The 15980-nt window shown below is 63.2% G+C and overlaps 1 protein-coding gene across 1 annotated transcript in view; it reads left to right on the top strand.

The window, feature by feature from the left end:
• The window catches only part of PPP2R3B (protein phosphatase 2 regulatory subunit B''beta), a 64147-nt gene that overhangs the window by 43219 nt on the left and 4948 nt on the right, over positions 1-15980 (top strand). The window contains exons 3-10 of the mRNA XM_068533722.1: positions 6173-6276; positions 6499-6601; positions 7362-7436; positions 8861-8947; positions 10516-10672; positions 14247-14295; positions 14868-14957; positions 15411-15586. Of these exons, the coding sequence (XP_068389823.1) occupies positions 6173-6276; positions 6499-6601; positions 7362-7436; positions 8861-8947; positions 10516-10672; positions 14247-14295; positions 14868-14957; positions 15411-15586 (841 nt within the window). The remainder of the gene's footprint in view (positions 1-6172; positions 6277-6498; positions 6602-7361; positions 7437-8860; positions 8948-10515; positions 10673-14246; positions 14296-14867; positions 14958-15410; positions 15587-15980) is intronic.

Raw genomic sequence — 15980 nt, 5'->3', positions numbered from 1 at the left:
AAACGTTTGGCAGAATTCACAGCGAAGCATTTGGGGTTGGACATTGTCTCCCTGGGAAGGTTGTGGACATTGAGTTTGATGGGGTAGTTCCCGTCTTTCAAGTGTGTGCCCAGCTCCTGTGACTTGGTGAATTTATTGACACACGTTGTTGATAAGATTCCACACGTTTAGGGTCTGTACTGACTGACGTCCCTCTGCCACTTCTGATGTTGGCATTTGTGTCTTCTGTCCTTATCCTCAGTTGGTTTGGCCAGAAGTTTTTTATTTTCCTGATCTTTTCTGAGAACTAGCTTTTAGTTTTGCTAACTTTTTTGTAGTGATTTCCTATCGCGTTGATTTCCCGTCTTTATTGTTTCCTCTCTGCTGCTCACATTAGGGCTAACTGTTCTCCTTGCAGTTTCTTAACGAGGCAGCTCCGTCCACTCAGCCTTTCTGCTTTGCTCACGGAAGCACTTAACGCTGTGAACTTCCTTCCGAGCGCTGCTTGACCGGCATCCCAAACGTTGTTGATGTGTTGGTTTTTGGGGTTTTTTGTGTGTGTGTTTTTTTCCCTTCTCATTCAGTGCAAACTACATTTGTGTTTGTCTTGTAAACTTCTCCTTTGGCTGATGCGTTATTTAGAATTTCGTTGTTTTGATTTTCAACTCCTGCAGCTTGTTTAGACATGTTCTGGTTACTGATTTCCAGTTTAGTTCTGTCCTGGGCAGGGGTGCTCTGTCTGGTCTCAGTGCTTCCAGATGTACTGAGACTTGTTTTCTGGGCTGAGGGTGGTCGTCTTGGTAAACGCGCACGTGAAGGTCGTCCAGCCCTGAGTGTCGGTTTGCTCCCTGGGTTCCGAGCGTTGTCCGGGTCCCGGCGTTTCGGCAGCTTCTGCCTGTTCCGTCAGTTGCGGGAGAGGGTGCGGCTCCCGACGGTGAATGACTGCGGGCTTTCCTCGGGGAGCTGCGGGCCAGGGGCCGCGGCCTTTGTGCCTCTGTGGGCGGCTGTGTCGTGTGAGGACCTCCTGTCCCCAGATCAGCTCCGTCCTCACACCCCTTCTTCTCTCTCGTCATCGCCACACGGCCCTTGTTCTTGCCGGAGACGTGCTTCTCGGGAGCCTGCGTGCCCGAGGTCAGTGGACCCGCTCCTCTGAACACAGAAAGGGGCAAACGGCTGGTCCGTGAAAAGGGCAGTCTCTGCTTCCCTTCCCTGCGCGGGGGGCGGGGGCCCCTGTCGGCACACGTGTGGGCTTTGATCTGGGCGTCCTGCAGTTCTTCCCGTTCTGAGCCCTGCTGCCTGGAGCTAGCACGTGGGGTGCTGAGCCCACAGGGCCGCCCTCATTTCACACGCCAGGCCCGAGTCCCAGGCTGTCACCTGTGTGTCCGTCTGACCGGCTCTGGATTCCGGGGCTTCCCACGACCCCCCTCATGACCCCCCTGCTGTCGGTTTTTGTGTGTTGGCCTTGGACGACACATGCCCATCAGATCACTTTTTCAGGTTCCTTAGGGGTTTCTAGTAGACGATCACGTCTATTCCGCAGTTCCGCAGTTTGCTCGGCAGCCCACAGGACTCAGGGAAACACCAGTTCGTTATAAAGGGTTCCTTATGAAGGGTATGCTGAGGGGTACCGGTGAGCAGCCTGGAGAAGAGGCATCAGGGTGCGGCGTCGGGGGCTCCCCAGTGCAGCAGTCTGTCCCCGTGGAGTTGCGGTGCATCTCCGTCCTGGCACGGCGGATTTGTTCCCTAGCTTGGAAGGCCCCTGAACCCGCTCCTTCAGGGGCTGTTTCAGAGGCTTCGTCCCATGGGCATGATCAAGGTTTCCCTCCACCTCTGCCCTCGCCCTCTGCAGAGAATGCCGGGGCGCTGAAAGTTCCAGCTCGGTGACCGTGGCGTGGGCTCGTTAAGGACAGCCCCATCCACGACGAAACAGGCTCCCGTCCCCCCAGGAGATTCCAAGGGACTTCGGGGCTCCGTGTCCGGGGCCGGGGGCAGAGGCCAAATGTCAGCACAGAAGCCGCTCCTGGCACTGGTTCGTGGTGGGAGCGCAGATGCTCTGGGAATCCCTCCCTTAGGGGACCCCACGTGGTCAGGAGCCCCGTGGGGGGAGCCGGGCAAAGGCCAGCGTGCACCTGCTGATGGTCCACGCGCAGAGTCCTGCTCGGGTGGATGTCAGATGCCCTGTGCCACGGGAGCCGAGCCAGACCCCAGGCCCCAGCCAGATGCTGCCGTGTTCGGGACAGGCTGTGTGGACGGACGGGGAGCTCTGTGTGTGCGCGGGCCTCGGGTGGGGGGTGCCGTAAGGGGCGTGAGGGAGGGGATCGGGGTCACCGCAGGGCTGCTCCTGACGGGGTGACGCGGGCCTCGGCGTGTGCCCGGGTCTCCCGTCACGTACCCTAGATGAAAGTTACAGACCTGTAAAACCTTACCATGTCGTGTGTTCTTCCCTTCAGGGTGGCGTTTTACCATATTTTTAAACGCGTTTCTTCGTACCTCTGGATTTCAGAGTTGGTGTTTCCTGTTCCCTTAGAATGTTTTGCAGACAGTCCTGAGAGGTAGTGGACGGAGGTCACGGTGAAAGCGAAAGCGTTAGGATGGACTCTCCCGCTGCCTGTGGGGTGGGTGGGCTTGGAAGTGCAGGCACCGCTCGTTCTGGGACGTGAATGCAGGCGTCACCCCGCGGGCAAGGGCACAGCTCCTGCCGTGCGGTGGACGGACGCACGGCCGTGGGACGGGACGGTGCCGTCGCCCGAGTCCGTCCAGCGAGCTGTCACGTGCCCGCGCGAGCACTCCAGGCGGGATGCCCGAGGCCCCTGGCTCCCCGGTCCCTGCCGCCTGCGCCCTCCCGCCCCGGGAAGCGGCCAGTGCCCCCCGTGCCCCGGCTCACACAGCCCCCTCGGGGCCCTGGCGCCAGCATCCCTGGCAGGAGGCCTCCGCTGCCCGTCGCCCCAGGACGCGCGCCCACCTGCGCGGAGCAGAGGCCTTTCAGCCCGCACTGTGCCCGAGCCTCGCCCCGTGGTCCCCGCCCCAGCGTGTGCGCGAAGCCACAGAGCGTCCAGACGCACGGCTCCCGCGCAGCTGGGCTGCTCCCTCACGGGGCGCCGAGGATAAGGTGCCGGCGCGCTCTGGGCCTGGCGTGGTGGGCAGGAGCGGACTCCGGCAGTCTCCCCCGGGGCGGCCCCTGGCCGTGGGCGTGCGTGGCCGGTGCTCGGGTCCTGGCAGACCATCTGCCGGCAGCTCCGCTGCCACCTCCCCGACCCGCGGGCGATGCCCGTGACGCGGGTCCTGTGAGCGCCGTCGCCCGTGTGGGCTTCTGTGGGGACCCGGTTTGTGCCTTTCCTCTGCCTCTCGCTCCGGAGTCCGGCCGTGTTCACACCCTTCTCCCTGCAGGGCCGGGCAGGGCCTGTCGCTCTCTTGGGCCGTTGGCCTTTTCTCCTGTACCTTTGCCTTCGTTTGAAGTCTGTGTGTGACCCCGTTGTCAGGATAATGCCCTGTGAACGGTTTCCTGGTCTGCGGCTTGTTTTTATGCCCTCGGCGACGTCTGCCCCGGAGTTCTGGTGGGGAAGCGGTTCAGTCCACCCACCTTCTCTTTCAGAGTTTTGGTGTTTGAGTCACATTTAGGGAACCTTTGCTTCTCCAGCATCGGGACGATCTCCTACATTTCCTTCTGGAAGGTTTGGAGTTTCACCGTCCACGCTTGGGGCTGGGATCCCTCCGTCATGGTTTTGTAGAGTTGCCCCGCCGACCAGCTGGGGTCTCACTAGAGACGATGGTTCCCTCTGAGCTGCCGCCAGCTTTGTGTGCTGAGTTGGTGGGTGGCACCAGCTCAGGGGTCTGTCCCTAAACTGGTCCCTTCCTCTTTGCCCTGATGCACAGCCTCAGTGCTGTGACTGCACGGAAGGCTTGACAGTCGTGTGCGTTTGCATGTGGGCTTTGAATGAGCTGGTTGATTTCTGCAATACACACCTTGCTGGGTGTGCATTGGCTTTGCGTTGAATCTGTGGGTCGTCTGGGGAACAGTTGACATTTTAACACATTATTGACCGGGAGATTTTTGCAGAAACTAACGCCTGTGGCTGTAATAACGTCTCCGGTCAAAAATGTGTCAACAGCATTAAGTGTCCAGTCCAGGAATCTGTATGGTCTGTCCCTCCATTTGGGGGGGGGGGGGTGTCTTTGATTTCTCCCAGCCACGCTTTCTCGTTCCCTTTGTAGAGATCTTGCACTTTCAGTTACGTTTACCTGTAGGTTGATGTTTTTTATGCTTTTCATAGACGGCACTGTTACATTTTTTTATTTTCTAATTGCTTGTCGCCAGTGTGTGGAAATATAATGGATTTCTGTACATTGTCCTGGGACCCCGCAGCTTTGCTGGTTTTCTGTTACAAGTAAGTCCCCTACGTACACATCTTCAAGTTGCGAACTTTTAGAGATGCGAACGTGCTTACCGTCAGCGTCAGGCACGAGTGACGTTGCAGCTTGCCCTCCGTCTCCTACTGCTGGAGATCCTTCAGTTCTACCATCTCCCACCTCCTCTCCCTCCTCCAGGCAGTAACTCTTCTTGCCTGTTCACTCGATGCCAGCCCCTGTGTGCCAGCTGTTGTACTGGACTGCTGTACTTTTCAAGGTACTGTGAAAATGTAAAAATGTTTTCTTCATCTTTTGTGTTTGTTTTTTATGTATCATTTGCATGGAAAGTATTAGAAACCTGTTACAGTACAGTACTATGCAGTCGATTGTGTTAGTTGGGTACCTAGGCTGACTTTGTTGGACTTACGGACAAACTGGACTTCGGAACGTGCTCTCGGCATGGAACTCGTTCGTGTGTAGGGGACTTAGTGTAATTCTGGTATTTCGTAAACCTTTCGGAATTCTCCCTACCGTCGCGTATTTGTGAATTACCAGAGTTTCCTCTTTGTCTCTGCCCCGAGCGTCCCCTCCTCCATCTCTGCTGGTGGAGCCTGTCCCGTTCCAGCTCAGGGCAGAGCCGGCCGGCGCGTGTCCCCACGTGCAGACGTGAGCCGTGGGCTCCTGTGTACGCCCCTGATTACAGTGCTGTGTTCCTTTCTGTTCTCAAGTTTCCTGGCCTGTTGTTTGTTTCACTGTTACTTTTTTTTTTTTTTACTGCTGGATTCGGTTTGCCGGCCTGGATTTGTGTGGGATGTTGGCGTCTCTGTTCCTGGGAGCTGAGGGCGCCTGATCTCCCCTCACAGGTGTCAGGGTCCAGGACGTGCAGCCTCGTAACAGGAGTTGGGAGACGTCCCTTGTTTCCATTCTCTGGAAGAGTGTGGGTGCCATCCACGTGATTTCTTCCCTAAAGCAGGGCCCGGGATTTTCTTAGTGGGAAGGCTTTAAGCCACGGGTTCGGTCTCTTGAAATGTAGAACCGTCTGGATGTCCGTTGTCAGTTCTGGTTCGACACGTCCGTTAGTCAAGGGGTCCGCCCGTTTGCCTGCAGTTGTCGCGTTTCCTGGCCTCCAGTTTTTGGGAGTGTCAGCTGCCTGTCTGTCCAGCGCTGGCGGGCTCTGCAGTGACCGCTGACGTGGGGAGCGCACGTTTCCTTTTTCTGCTTCTCCAGGAGTGTTGCTGAGTGGTAATTGCTTGCTTAAAAGCTTTCCGAAGAGCTGACTCGGCCTTGTTGACTCTCTCTGTTGCATATCTGCTCTCGTTTTCTCTTTTCTCAGCCTTTGTTGTTTCCGCCCTGCTGCTTCTGCGTTTTCGGGAGGGAAGCTCAGAGCGTGGGTTTTCCGCCTGTTTCCCGGTCAGCACCTGCGTTGACAGCTGTGGCCGCCAGCCCTGCGGTCGCCTCGGCCCCTGAGATGTGCCCGGGCCACAGCCTCGTCCTTGTCGCACCCCGAGTGTCCCCTGACCTCCTCCGTCGCTTACGCCGCCCCGACGCGTCATCGGAGGTGCTGCACGTCCAGGGCTGGGCACGTGCTCGTCGCCTCCCTACAGCTGCCGACGTGCCGCCTCCAGTTGCGGCAGGCGGTCTGTGCCGCGTGCTCGGGAGCGCCGTTGCCGTCGGCGTCTCCGGAGTGACGGCTGGGAGAGAGGCTGCCCCTCCCCGCGGAGGCCCGTGGCGCTGGCGCAGGCGCTGGGCTGCGCAGTCGGGCTGTCTGCACGCGGTGCGCTCCCGGCCGCTGCGGGGGCTCGGGCAGCGCTAACCCTGTGTCCCCTCCCCTCCCCTCCGCCCGCAGGCCTGCGGCTGCCCGCTCTACTGGAAGGGGCCGCTCTTCTGCGGCGCCGGCGGGGAGCGCACGGGCTCCGTCTCCGTGCACAAGTTCGTCGCCATGTGGAGAAAGTGAGTGCCTGGGCGGGAGTGGTGGCCCGGCCGTGCCTTTGCCTCTACTGGCCGGTGCTCCTGCGGCCGGGACAGTAAGGGACGGAAACGGATGTCCGGGGGTGCCCGGCACGGCCGCCGTGTCCCTTGCGGGGCCCCGTCCGTCTGTGCCCGTCCTCCGGAGTCTGGGGAGGGGCCTGTGGACGCGCGCGGGGTGCAGCTGGGGTGCCCTCTGTCGCCCAGGGTGCTCCAGAGCTGTCACGATGACGCGGCCAAGTTCGTCCACCTGCTCGTGAGCCCCGGCGGCAACTCCCTGGCGCAGGAGGACTTCATCCCCTTCTTGCAGGTGCGTCCCCGCCTCCCCGCCGCACACGCCCTCGCCCCCGCCCCCTCCTCCCTCGCAGGCGCGCCCCGGTGTCTACACCCCGGGGGCTGGCGGGCGGGGGAGGGCGGGCTCCTCCGAAGCTGGCTCCGTGCAGCCCCTCCAGGCCTGCGTGAGAGGCAGGACGGTGTAGACAGCTGCACACCTGAGCCCGCGGAGCGTGGAGTCGCACCTTCGGGCGCCGGGCCGCCCACGGGAGGCCGCCCGCGGTTTGCAGAACGCTCATTTCCAGATGCTGTTCTGGTTCCTGTAAACACGGTTTTGTTTAGCGCTCTCTGTTACATCCTGTAGAGGGGACTCGAAGGCGGTCCCCGGTTACCCGCGTGTTCCACGTGAACACGGAGTAACCGAAGTTACCAAACCATTTGAATGGAAGCGACTTAAAGGGCTCCTGGGACTGCAGTGCTTTGTTAAGTGAGGATATCACCAATTTTCTTTCTCAGAATCTGGGGTGGAGTTCCACGGTGGTCTTTTATACATTTATACGTGTCAGATTGTTACCTTCGGCCGCGACAGGTGGCGTGCTTCCTTAGCTCGTGGCCCAGATGATTCTGTGTGATCCTTTAATTTGATGTGATTTCACGTAACCGTGTGTCTGGGGTGACGCTGCGTGAGCGGCTCTGTGGCTGGATGTGTGAACCTGGGTGTTGGTGGTGGACACGTGCGCGCTTATCCCTGGGCCTGGCGGCACATCCCAGGGCCGTGTCCCGTCCCCCGTGTGCAGGACGTGGTGAACACCCACCCGGGCTTGGCATTCCTGAAGGAAGCGTCGGAGTTCCACTCCCGCTACATCACCACGGTGAGTACGAGCACGTCCGTTGCCCCTGTGGCTTCCGTGGGCGCCTGAGGCCCGGGCTCCAGGCCCGCCGTGAGGGAACGGACACCCAGCCCCCGCACCCGTGGCCCTTCACAGCCCCGCTTTCTCACCAGGAAGCGGGTGTGGGGCTCGGGCGCGGGTGGGCTGTGTGTCCCACCTGGGTCCCAGCTGGGCGCGCTCAGCGAGAGCCTGGGTGGTCCTGGCCGCGTGCCCCGGGCTCGGACAGGTCGGGGCAGGCGAGGGGACGTCCACAGATCCAGCCCGTCCCTCTCTGGGCAGCCTGGGCCCCTCAGCCTGAGGGCCTGGCCTCCTCGGCTCCACGCCAGCACGCCCAGCGAGTTGGAGCGCGGCGGGTGGGGTGCCGGCCTGGCCCGGGGACACGAGGACTCCACAGCCCAGCCCCCGCCCCTGCCCCGGTCAGAGGTCGCCTGGGGAGGACGGCCCTCCGGCTCTGGGTGGAGGTGGGCGGCGCAGCGGCCCCGTGGCACGCTTGTTGCGTGGCACGGAGCCGTCGCTCGTGGAAGCCCGCGTGCCCGCGGTTCCACAGGCCTCCCTCCGCCCCCTCACCGCTCCACGTCGCCCTGAGGGGTCGTCGCCGAGGAGCGGTGCCCGGAGCCGTGCCTTATTCCAGCGGCGGCAGGGAGCGCTGTGTGTGAACGGGGCTGGGTGCCAGGAGCTCCGTTCCCGTGCCCCGGCCTCCGTGCGCAGACAGGACAAGGCAGGGCACGTCCGGGCGGAGGGGACGGCCTGCAGCAGGGACGGGGGAGGGGATGCCCCGGGAGGAGGACAGGTGAGGGGACAGCCCGTGGGAGGGACAGGCGAGGGGACGTCTCAGATGAGGACAGGTGAGCAGATGCCCCAGGACAGGCGAGGGGCGTCCCCACCTGGGAGCAGAGCTAAGCCCCGTGGCCAAGGTGGGCCTCACTGTGCAGGGCGCAGGGGTCACTCTCTGGCCTTAAGTTAACGTTTTCCATTCAGTGGTCAGTTGAGCGTCCGTGGAAGCATTGGGAGCAGTTTCTCAAACCACCCGCAGTGTAAGAAAGACTCCCAGCCACGCAGGAACTGCATGCCCACGCCGTCCCAGCTCAGGTGTGGCCATCTCACCCGGACATCCCCCTGCATGTGGCAGCGGGTCCGCCTCTCCTGCCACCTGTGTCCTCCCTGCACCTGGAGGCAGGACTGCTTCCCCCCGACCGTCCGATGACGTGCGGGGCGGTCGCCCTTTGCTGGCGACACGGGGCCCTGCGGCCCAGGGTGCGGAGCTCCTGGTGAGGCCAGGCAGGAGCTCGTAGGCGAGGTCCCAGGCCGGGTACCTGCAGGACCACACGTGGGGTTGCTGCACAGTCACGTGCGGGGCCCCCAGCCCCCCGCGTCCCGGTGCTCAGCCGACGGGCCTCCTCCTACAGGTCATACAGAGGATCTTCTACACGGTCAACAGGTCCTGGTCCGGGAGGATCACGTGCGCGGAGCTCCGGAGGAGCACGTTCCTGCAGGTGGGTGGCGGCTGGCCGAGGGGACACGGGGCCTCCTGCATGCCCCGCCCACTCATCCAGCCTCCCGGCATCCACCGCGACCCATGCACCCATCCCTCCGCCCGCCCCCCATCGATGCCCCATCCCTCCACCAACCTGTCAGCGGTCACCCCACCCGTCTGCCCACCCGTCGTCATTACCCCGCCCAGCCTCCCTATCTCCCTTTCCCAGCGTCATCCGTTTCTCCGCCCACACGCCAGCAGTCCATTCTTTATCCATATACACGTCGTCCGTCGGTCCACACACCCCTCCACCCACCCGTCGTCTCTCCCTGCACCCACCAGCCTGTCACCCGTTCCTCCATCGGCTGACACATCACCTGTTTCTCCCACCCGGCCCACCCACCCGTCGTCCACCTCCTTGTCCATCCACCCAGTCGTTACCCGTTCCTCCAGCACGCTATCACCTGGTCCTGCCTCCATCCCCCACCCACCATCCCCTTCTTCATCTACCCACGCACTCGTTCATCCCTCCACCCCCCCACCAGTAACCCGTCGCTACACCAACTCCTAGATCATCCCTCTGTCCACCCTCCCATCCTCCATCCCCCTCCCTCCACTCTCCCATCCTCCATCCCCCTCCCTCCACCCACCCACTCTCCATCCGCCTCTCTCCACCCTCCCATTCTCCATCCCTCCACCCCTCCACCCAGCACCCAGCTTATCCGCGGTCACCCCGTTCATCTGCCCACCTGTCGTTACCCCACCCACCTTCCATCCCTCCACCCAGCACCCAGCTTGTCCGCGGTCACCCATCCAGCACCCAGCTTATCCGCGGTCACCCCATTTATCTGCCCACCTGTCATCGTTACCCCACCCACCTTCCATCTCTCCACCTAGCACCCAGCTTATCCGCAGTCACCCATCCAGCACCCAGCTTATCCACGGTCACCCCATTCATGTGCCCACCTGTCGTTACCCCACCCACCTTCCATCCCTCCACCCAGCACCCAGCTTATCCGCGGTCACCCACCCAGCACCCAGCTTATCCGCGGTCACCCCATTTATCTGCCCACCTGTCATCACTACCCCACCCACCTTGCATCCCTCCACCGTCATCCGTCCCTCGTCCCCCGACTCGTCCATCATCCGTTCATTTTCCTTCCTTTCCTTTATCCACCCGCCCACCCTTTTTCTTCTTTCATTCGTCGTGTACCCTTCCTTTCCCCTTGTCCATCCCGGAGGCACGGCCCCGCCCTCTGGGGAGCGGGTGCACCCGGGTTCTGTGGACCTGTGCGTGTCGACAAGGGCGGGGCTGACCCGCTCGCGTCAGGAGCCCCCGGCCACGAGAGCGTACATGCTTGGGCTGCTCCGTGCTGCAGTCTCGGGGCCCTGACCGGTGCGCCCCGACCTGGGTGCTGGGCTCCCAGCCCTCAAGCAGTTCTCCACCAGCGCTGACCCTCCACCCTCAGGACGTGAGACTCCTGGGCGGGGCGGGGCCGGGGGGGGGGGGGTCCCACCTGCGGGAGGCCCGTCTCCACGCTGCAGCCGGAGGTGCCTGGCAGCGGTCTTCTGGGTCTGTCCTGGCAGAACGTGGCGCTCCTGGAAGACGAGGCGGACATCAACCAGCTGACCGAGTTCTTCTCCTACGAGCACTTCTACGTCATCTACTGCAAGTTCTGGGAGCTGGACACGGACCACGACCTGCTCATTGACGCGCAGGACCTGGCCCGGCACAGCGACCACGGTGAGGGCGCGGCCGGCGGGCGACGGGGACGCAGCACGGGACGCACGGGGACCGGGGCGGACACGGGACACGGCCCGGGACGCACGGGGACCGGGGCGGACACGGGACACGGCCCGGGACGCACGGGGACCGGGGCGGACACGGGACACGGCCCGGGACGCACGGGGACCGGGGCGGACACGGGACACGGCCCGGGACGCACGGGGACCGGGGCGGACACGGGACACGGCCCGGGACGCACGGGGACCGGGGCGGACACGGGACACGGCCCGGGACGCACGGGGACCGGGGCGGACACGGGACACGGCCCGGGACGCACGGGGACCGGGGCGGACACGGGACACGGCCCGGGACGCACGGGGACCGGGGCGGACACGGGACACGGCACGGGACCTGTGGGGAGCGGGGCGGACACGGGATACACCACAGGACACATGGGGACCGGGACGGACACGGGACACGGCATGGGACGCACGGGGACCGGGGCAGACACGGGACACGGCACGGGACCTGTGGGGACCGGGACAGACACAGGACACATGGGAATGGGGCAGACACGGGACACAGCACAGGACGGATGGGGGTCGGGGCGGACATGGGACAGCACGGGACCCGCGGGGACCGGGACGCACAGGTCCTGCCGTTGGTGGAGGCGCTCTCTGGGGGGTGTGGAGCCCCCGTCCTGAGCAGAGGTAGCGGCTGCCCCACACAGGCTGCGTCCATCCGTCCATCCCCACGCTCTCCCCGCCCACCTCCCCTCCGTTTGTGCTCAAGTGTTTCGGGGCCACCCCACCCGTCATTTCACGCCAGGTCCCCTGATGAGCCCCGGCGTGGGCCAGTCTGGGTGCCGCCCTGAGCCCCCAGCACCTGTTCCCATAGCTGAGCAAACTGTCCCCGTATGCTGTATCTCTCGGCAGCGTTCCCCTCCCTCCCGCCCTCCTCCCGCGGCTTCCTGCTCTGTGTCGGGGCCTCGAGCGGCCCGTCTGCGGAGTGGACGGTGCCCTGTCTGCGTGGGCGGCTCTGGGCACCGTCCTGAGGCCAGATTCCAGCTCGGGGCCACTGGGGCCGGGGCGGTGGGACGGCGGCGGCGGGCCCCCGGGAGCCGTCCTGAGGGGAGGGAACGGCGGAGCGGAGACGCGGTTCTCTGAGAGGTTGTACTTCTGGCTTCTGGGTTTGACTGTGAGCTTCCGTGCCTTCTCACCACAGAAAGGCCTGAGAAGTTGCACTCTGGCCTCTCACAGTTGAGGAGCAGCAGGGGGGAATCCAGTGTCAATGCTTCTTTGATGAGAGAAAATTATCACCCCCCACCTCCCGTGACAAGAAATCACATTTTCAGAGTACACAGAGTGGGCCAGAATTTAAGTGCGCTGTGGGTTCTTAGTTTTAGAAACAGTTTTCTTAAGGCTGCACGTTTTCGTGTAACGGATTTTTCACGTACCCACACGCACAACCGAATTTATGCATCCTCGGGGCGTGTGTCTTGTCTGTGGCGACGGGGCCCGGACGTGAGCTCCCTGGGGCACCGTCTGCTGTATCTCTCGGACTGGCCTCGCGAGGGTGCCGTGGACGCCGGCGTGCGGACGCCTGAGCGGACATGGGTCTCTCTCAACTCCGTCCCTAAATTCGACGCCTGGCCTCAACTCCCAACTCCCTCTGTGATCTCGGGAATAGCTCCAGGCGCAGGCCCGTGGTGGCCGGCACGTGGTTCCCCAGATCGGGGGTCACCTGTCCCCGCCTGTCCCCACGACCCTCTCCTGGTGCCCACATCCCTGTGTCCCTGTGTCCACCCCGTCGAGGTCTCATGTCAGGGCGTCTCGTGAGGCCATTGTTGGGGCTTTGTCACCAGGCAGGGCTGGTGGCGTTGTGGCCTCGTCTGTCCTGGAGATACGACTGACTGTGGGGACCGTGGTCTTGCGGCCAGCACAGGACACTGGGTGGCTTCGGGCACAGTCCCCCAGCTGTGGACGTGAGTGCCGTGATGCGTCCCTCTCCTTCCATCTGCCGCTTTCTAACCTACCAGGTCCTGCACGAGAGGCGGCAGGGCTCCTCCTTATGTCATGGGAAGGAACGGGCAGAGGTGCAGAGCTGACCTGTCCCGTGTCCCACGGACGAGTGGGTTCTGGTCTCAGATTGCCGGTCGTGGCAGTGAGTCTGAGTCAGCTGTCCAGTTCCCTGGGGCTGTCGTCATGGCGGGATGGGGAGGGACCCTCAAAGAACAGGAAATTATTCTCCCAGTTCTGAGGCCAGAGGTCCAAAATCAACGCATTTATGAAGGACTGTCATCCAGGAGGGGCTTCCTGAGGCGGCTGTATCGGATGACCGCAAATTGGGGGCTTAAAATCCATCCTCCCCCACCCTGGGGACCAGCCGTCTGAGGTCAAGGTGTCCCAGGGCCGCGCTCCCTCCAGAGGCTCCAGGGGAGGGTCCTTCCTGTCTCTTCCAGCTCCTGGGGGCTCCAGGCGTCCCTGGGCTTGTGGCCGCATCCCTCCCGTCTCTGCCTCTGTCTTCACGGGGCTTCTCCTCTGTGTCTGTGTCTCTCCTCTTCTGTGTCTTAGAAGGACCCTGTCACTGGATGTAGGGCCACCCTCCTCCAGGAGGCCACCTCATCTCAGACCCTTCACTGCATCACATCTGCAGAGACCCTGTTTCCACATAAGGTCCCGTTCACAGCCCAGGAGTCAGGACGTGGACGTGTCTTTCTGAGAAACACTGTTCAGCCTCTGGCACCATCCAGTCATTTCCCAATAGAGGTGACTTTCATTGAGGCAGGACGATTTGGGGGAAAAGACACTTGGTCTTTATTTCCCCATTTTTGTGGTTATAGATCTTGGGTATGGGCTGAAAAGTGTCCCCGAAATTTACACAATGAAGCCCTGACCCCCGGGACCTCAGGATGTGACAGTATTTGGAGATGAGGCCTTCAAAGAGGGGATGAAGGTACAATGAGGTCACTAGGGTGGGTCCTGATCCCACAGGACAGGTGTCCTTATAAGAAGAGGAGATCAGGGCCCAGACACACACACAGGGACAGCCCTGTGAGGACACAGGGAGGAGAGGGCCGTCTACACGCCCAGGAGAGAGGCCTCGGGAGGGACCAGCCCTGCTGACCCTTGGATCTCAGACTGCAGCCTCCGGGACTGGGGGAGAAATAACGTGTGCCGTTTAAGCCGCCCCGTCTGCGGTGTTTCATCATGGCATCCCCAGCCGACTGATTTGGTGTCTTTCACTCTTCCATCCTCTTAGTTGCCGGCGGGTTGGATGCATTTGTGTGCTGATCACAACAACTGAGTGTTTGGAGGCAGAGCCTCCGAGAGGGTGGACGTGTGCGTCCTGCCTTTACCGCCCGCTCTGTCTTGGGGCCCCTGGGCCAGCTCTTCACTCTGCTTTGCTCTGGGCTCAGGTCCGGGACTGGAACGCGCCGGGCAGCGCTGAGGGAGGCCGGGAGCAGGAGGTTCGGTCCCGAGGGTTCCGCCTGACCGGGCTCGGGTCTCGGCCTTCAGACCTGAGCCCGCACGGCTGCGACGCTGGGCCAGGAGCAGCGTGCGGGGCTCACGGCCGGCTTCCTCTTTTGCAGCCATATCCACCAAGATGATCGAGAGGATCTTCTCCGGAGCCGTGACGCGGTGCGTCCCAGCCGCTCTCGTCGGGGTTTGGGCTGCGGTTCCGCACGCGCATCCGGGTCTGACTCATTCGCTCCTGATGTGAGGTGGCCGTGCTCTGGGAGCGTGTGCCATCGTCACACGAGGTCGTGAGTTAGGGACACGCGTACACACCTTTGTCACACGAGGCCACGAGTCGGGGACACACCTTTGTTACACGAGGTCACGAGTCCGGGTCACATGCCACTCACATGAGGTCACGTGTAAGGGACACGCCATCGTCGCATGAGGTCGCGAGTTAGGGACTCGCGTACACACCTTTGCCACGAGGTCGTGAGTCGGGGGGCACAGGCCCCTGCCCCTGAGGCTGTGAGGCGGCTGTGACCACGGCGGCTGCTCCTGCCCCAGCTGGGCCCCAGGGACCCTCCTCCGGGTCACGTGGTCTCTCTCAGGCCTTGTCCCGAGTAGGAACCAAGGGTGCAGGACTGGGCCGGGTGCAGGGTTCCCCGCGCCCCGGGGGAGGTGGGCGGGGACCCCGCCTCAGGCCGCTGCTGCCTGACGCAGTCTTTGTCTCTCCGTTCCGGCCCTGAATCCAGAGGGAGAAAAGTGCAGAAAGAAGGAAAAATAAGCTACGCTGACTTTGTCTGGTTCTTGATCTCCGAGGAAGACAAGAAAACCCCGACCAGGTGAGTATCTGGCAGCTGCTCTCTGCCCCACTTGCTAGAACACTTAGAAGCAGGGGCTGGTGGTCACCCCCGAGCGAGGGTGCTTCCCCCTCCGTGATCCACCTGGGCAAGGTCAGACACAGGCGGGGCTCGCACTGCGGGAGGGGTCCCCGGGTGCTGGCGTCTGTCCCAGGCGGGGCTCGCGCTGCGGGAGGGGCGTCTGGGTGGTGGCGTCTGTCCCAGGCGGGGCTCGCGCTGGGGGAGGGGTCCCCGGGTGGTGGCGTCTGTCCCAGGCGGGGCTCGCGCTGGGGGAGGGGTCCCCGGGTGCTGGCGTCTGTCCCAGGCGGGGCTCGCGCTGGGGGAGGGGTCCCCGGGTGCTGGCGTCTGTCCCAGGCGGGGCTCGCACTGGGGGAGGGTCCCCGGGTGCTGGGGTCCGTGCTGGGCGGCCATGCTGACCGTGGCCTGGCGTCACAGCATTGAGTACTGGTTCCGCTGCATGGACCTGGATGGGGACGGGGTGCTGTCCGTGTACGAGCTGGAGTACTTCTATGAGGAGCAGTGCCGCCGGCTGGACAGCGTGGCCATCGAGGCCCTGCCCTTTGAGGACTGCCTGTGCCAGATGCTGGACCTGGTGAAGCCCCAGAGCGAAGGTGATGCCAGGGGGCGGGGTCCCCCCGTGAGACAGGGACACCCCCATGGCCCGGTGCCTGTGCTCCTTCACGGCCCACGTGGGGAGCCCAAGCCCGGGACGCCCGGTGTGGGCACTTCAGAGGGCCCCCCGCCCTCGGCTCCCCCTCGTCCGGCCCTGTGCTGGGGCCCCCGGGGTGTGTTTGGTGGGTGTGGGAGCCGGGAGCCCACCAGGTGCATCCGTCCAGGGGCGCCCAGGACACCTTCCAGGGTCAGAGGCTGGCTCTGCCCGGACCCACCCGCCTCAGTCGGTGTCGTGCGTCCGTGTCCTGCACCCTGGTCTCAGGTGTCGTCACCGGGGGCCACGGTGGCCTGGGCCTTCCTGCCCTGGCTTAGGGGCTCCTGCCCCGTGTCCGC

The sequence above is a fragment of the Eschrichtius robustus genome, chromosome X (genome assembly GCF_028021215.1).
Source record: "Eschrichtius robustus isolate mEscRob2 chromosome X, mEscRob2.pri, whole genome shotgun sequence".
NCBI classification, from domain to species: Eukaryota; Metazoa; Chordata; class Mammalia; order Artiodactyla; family Eschrichtiidae; genus Eschrichtius; species Eschrichtius robustus.
This window is presented reverse-complemented; position numbering and strand designations above follow the sequence as displayed.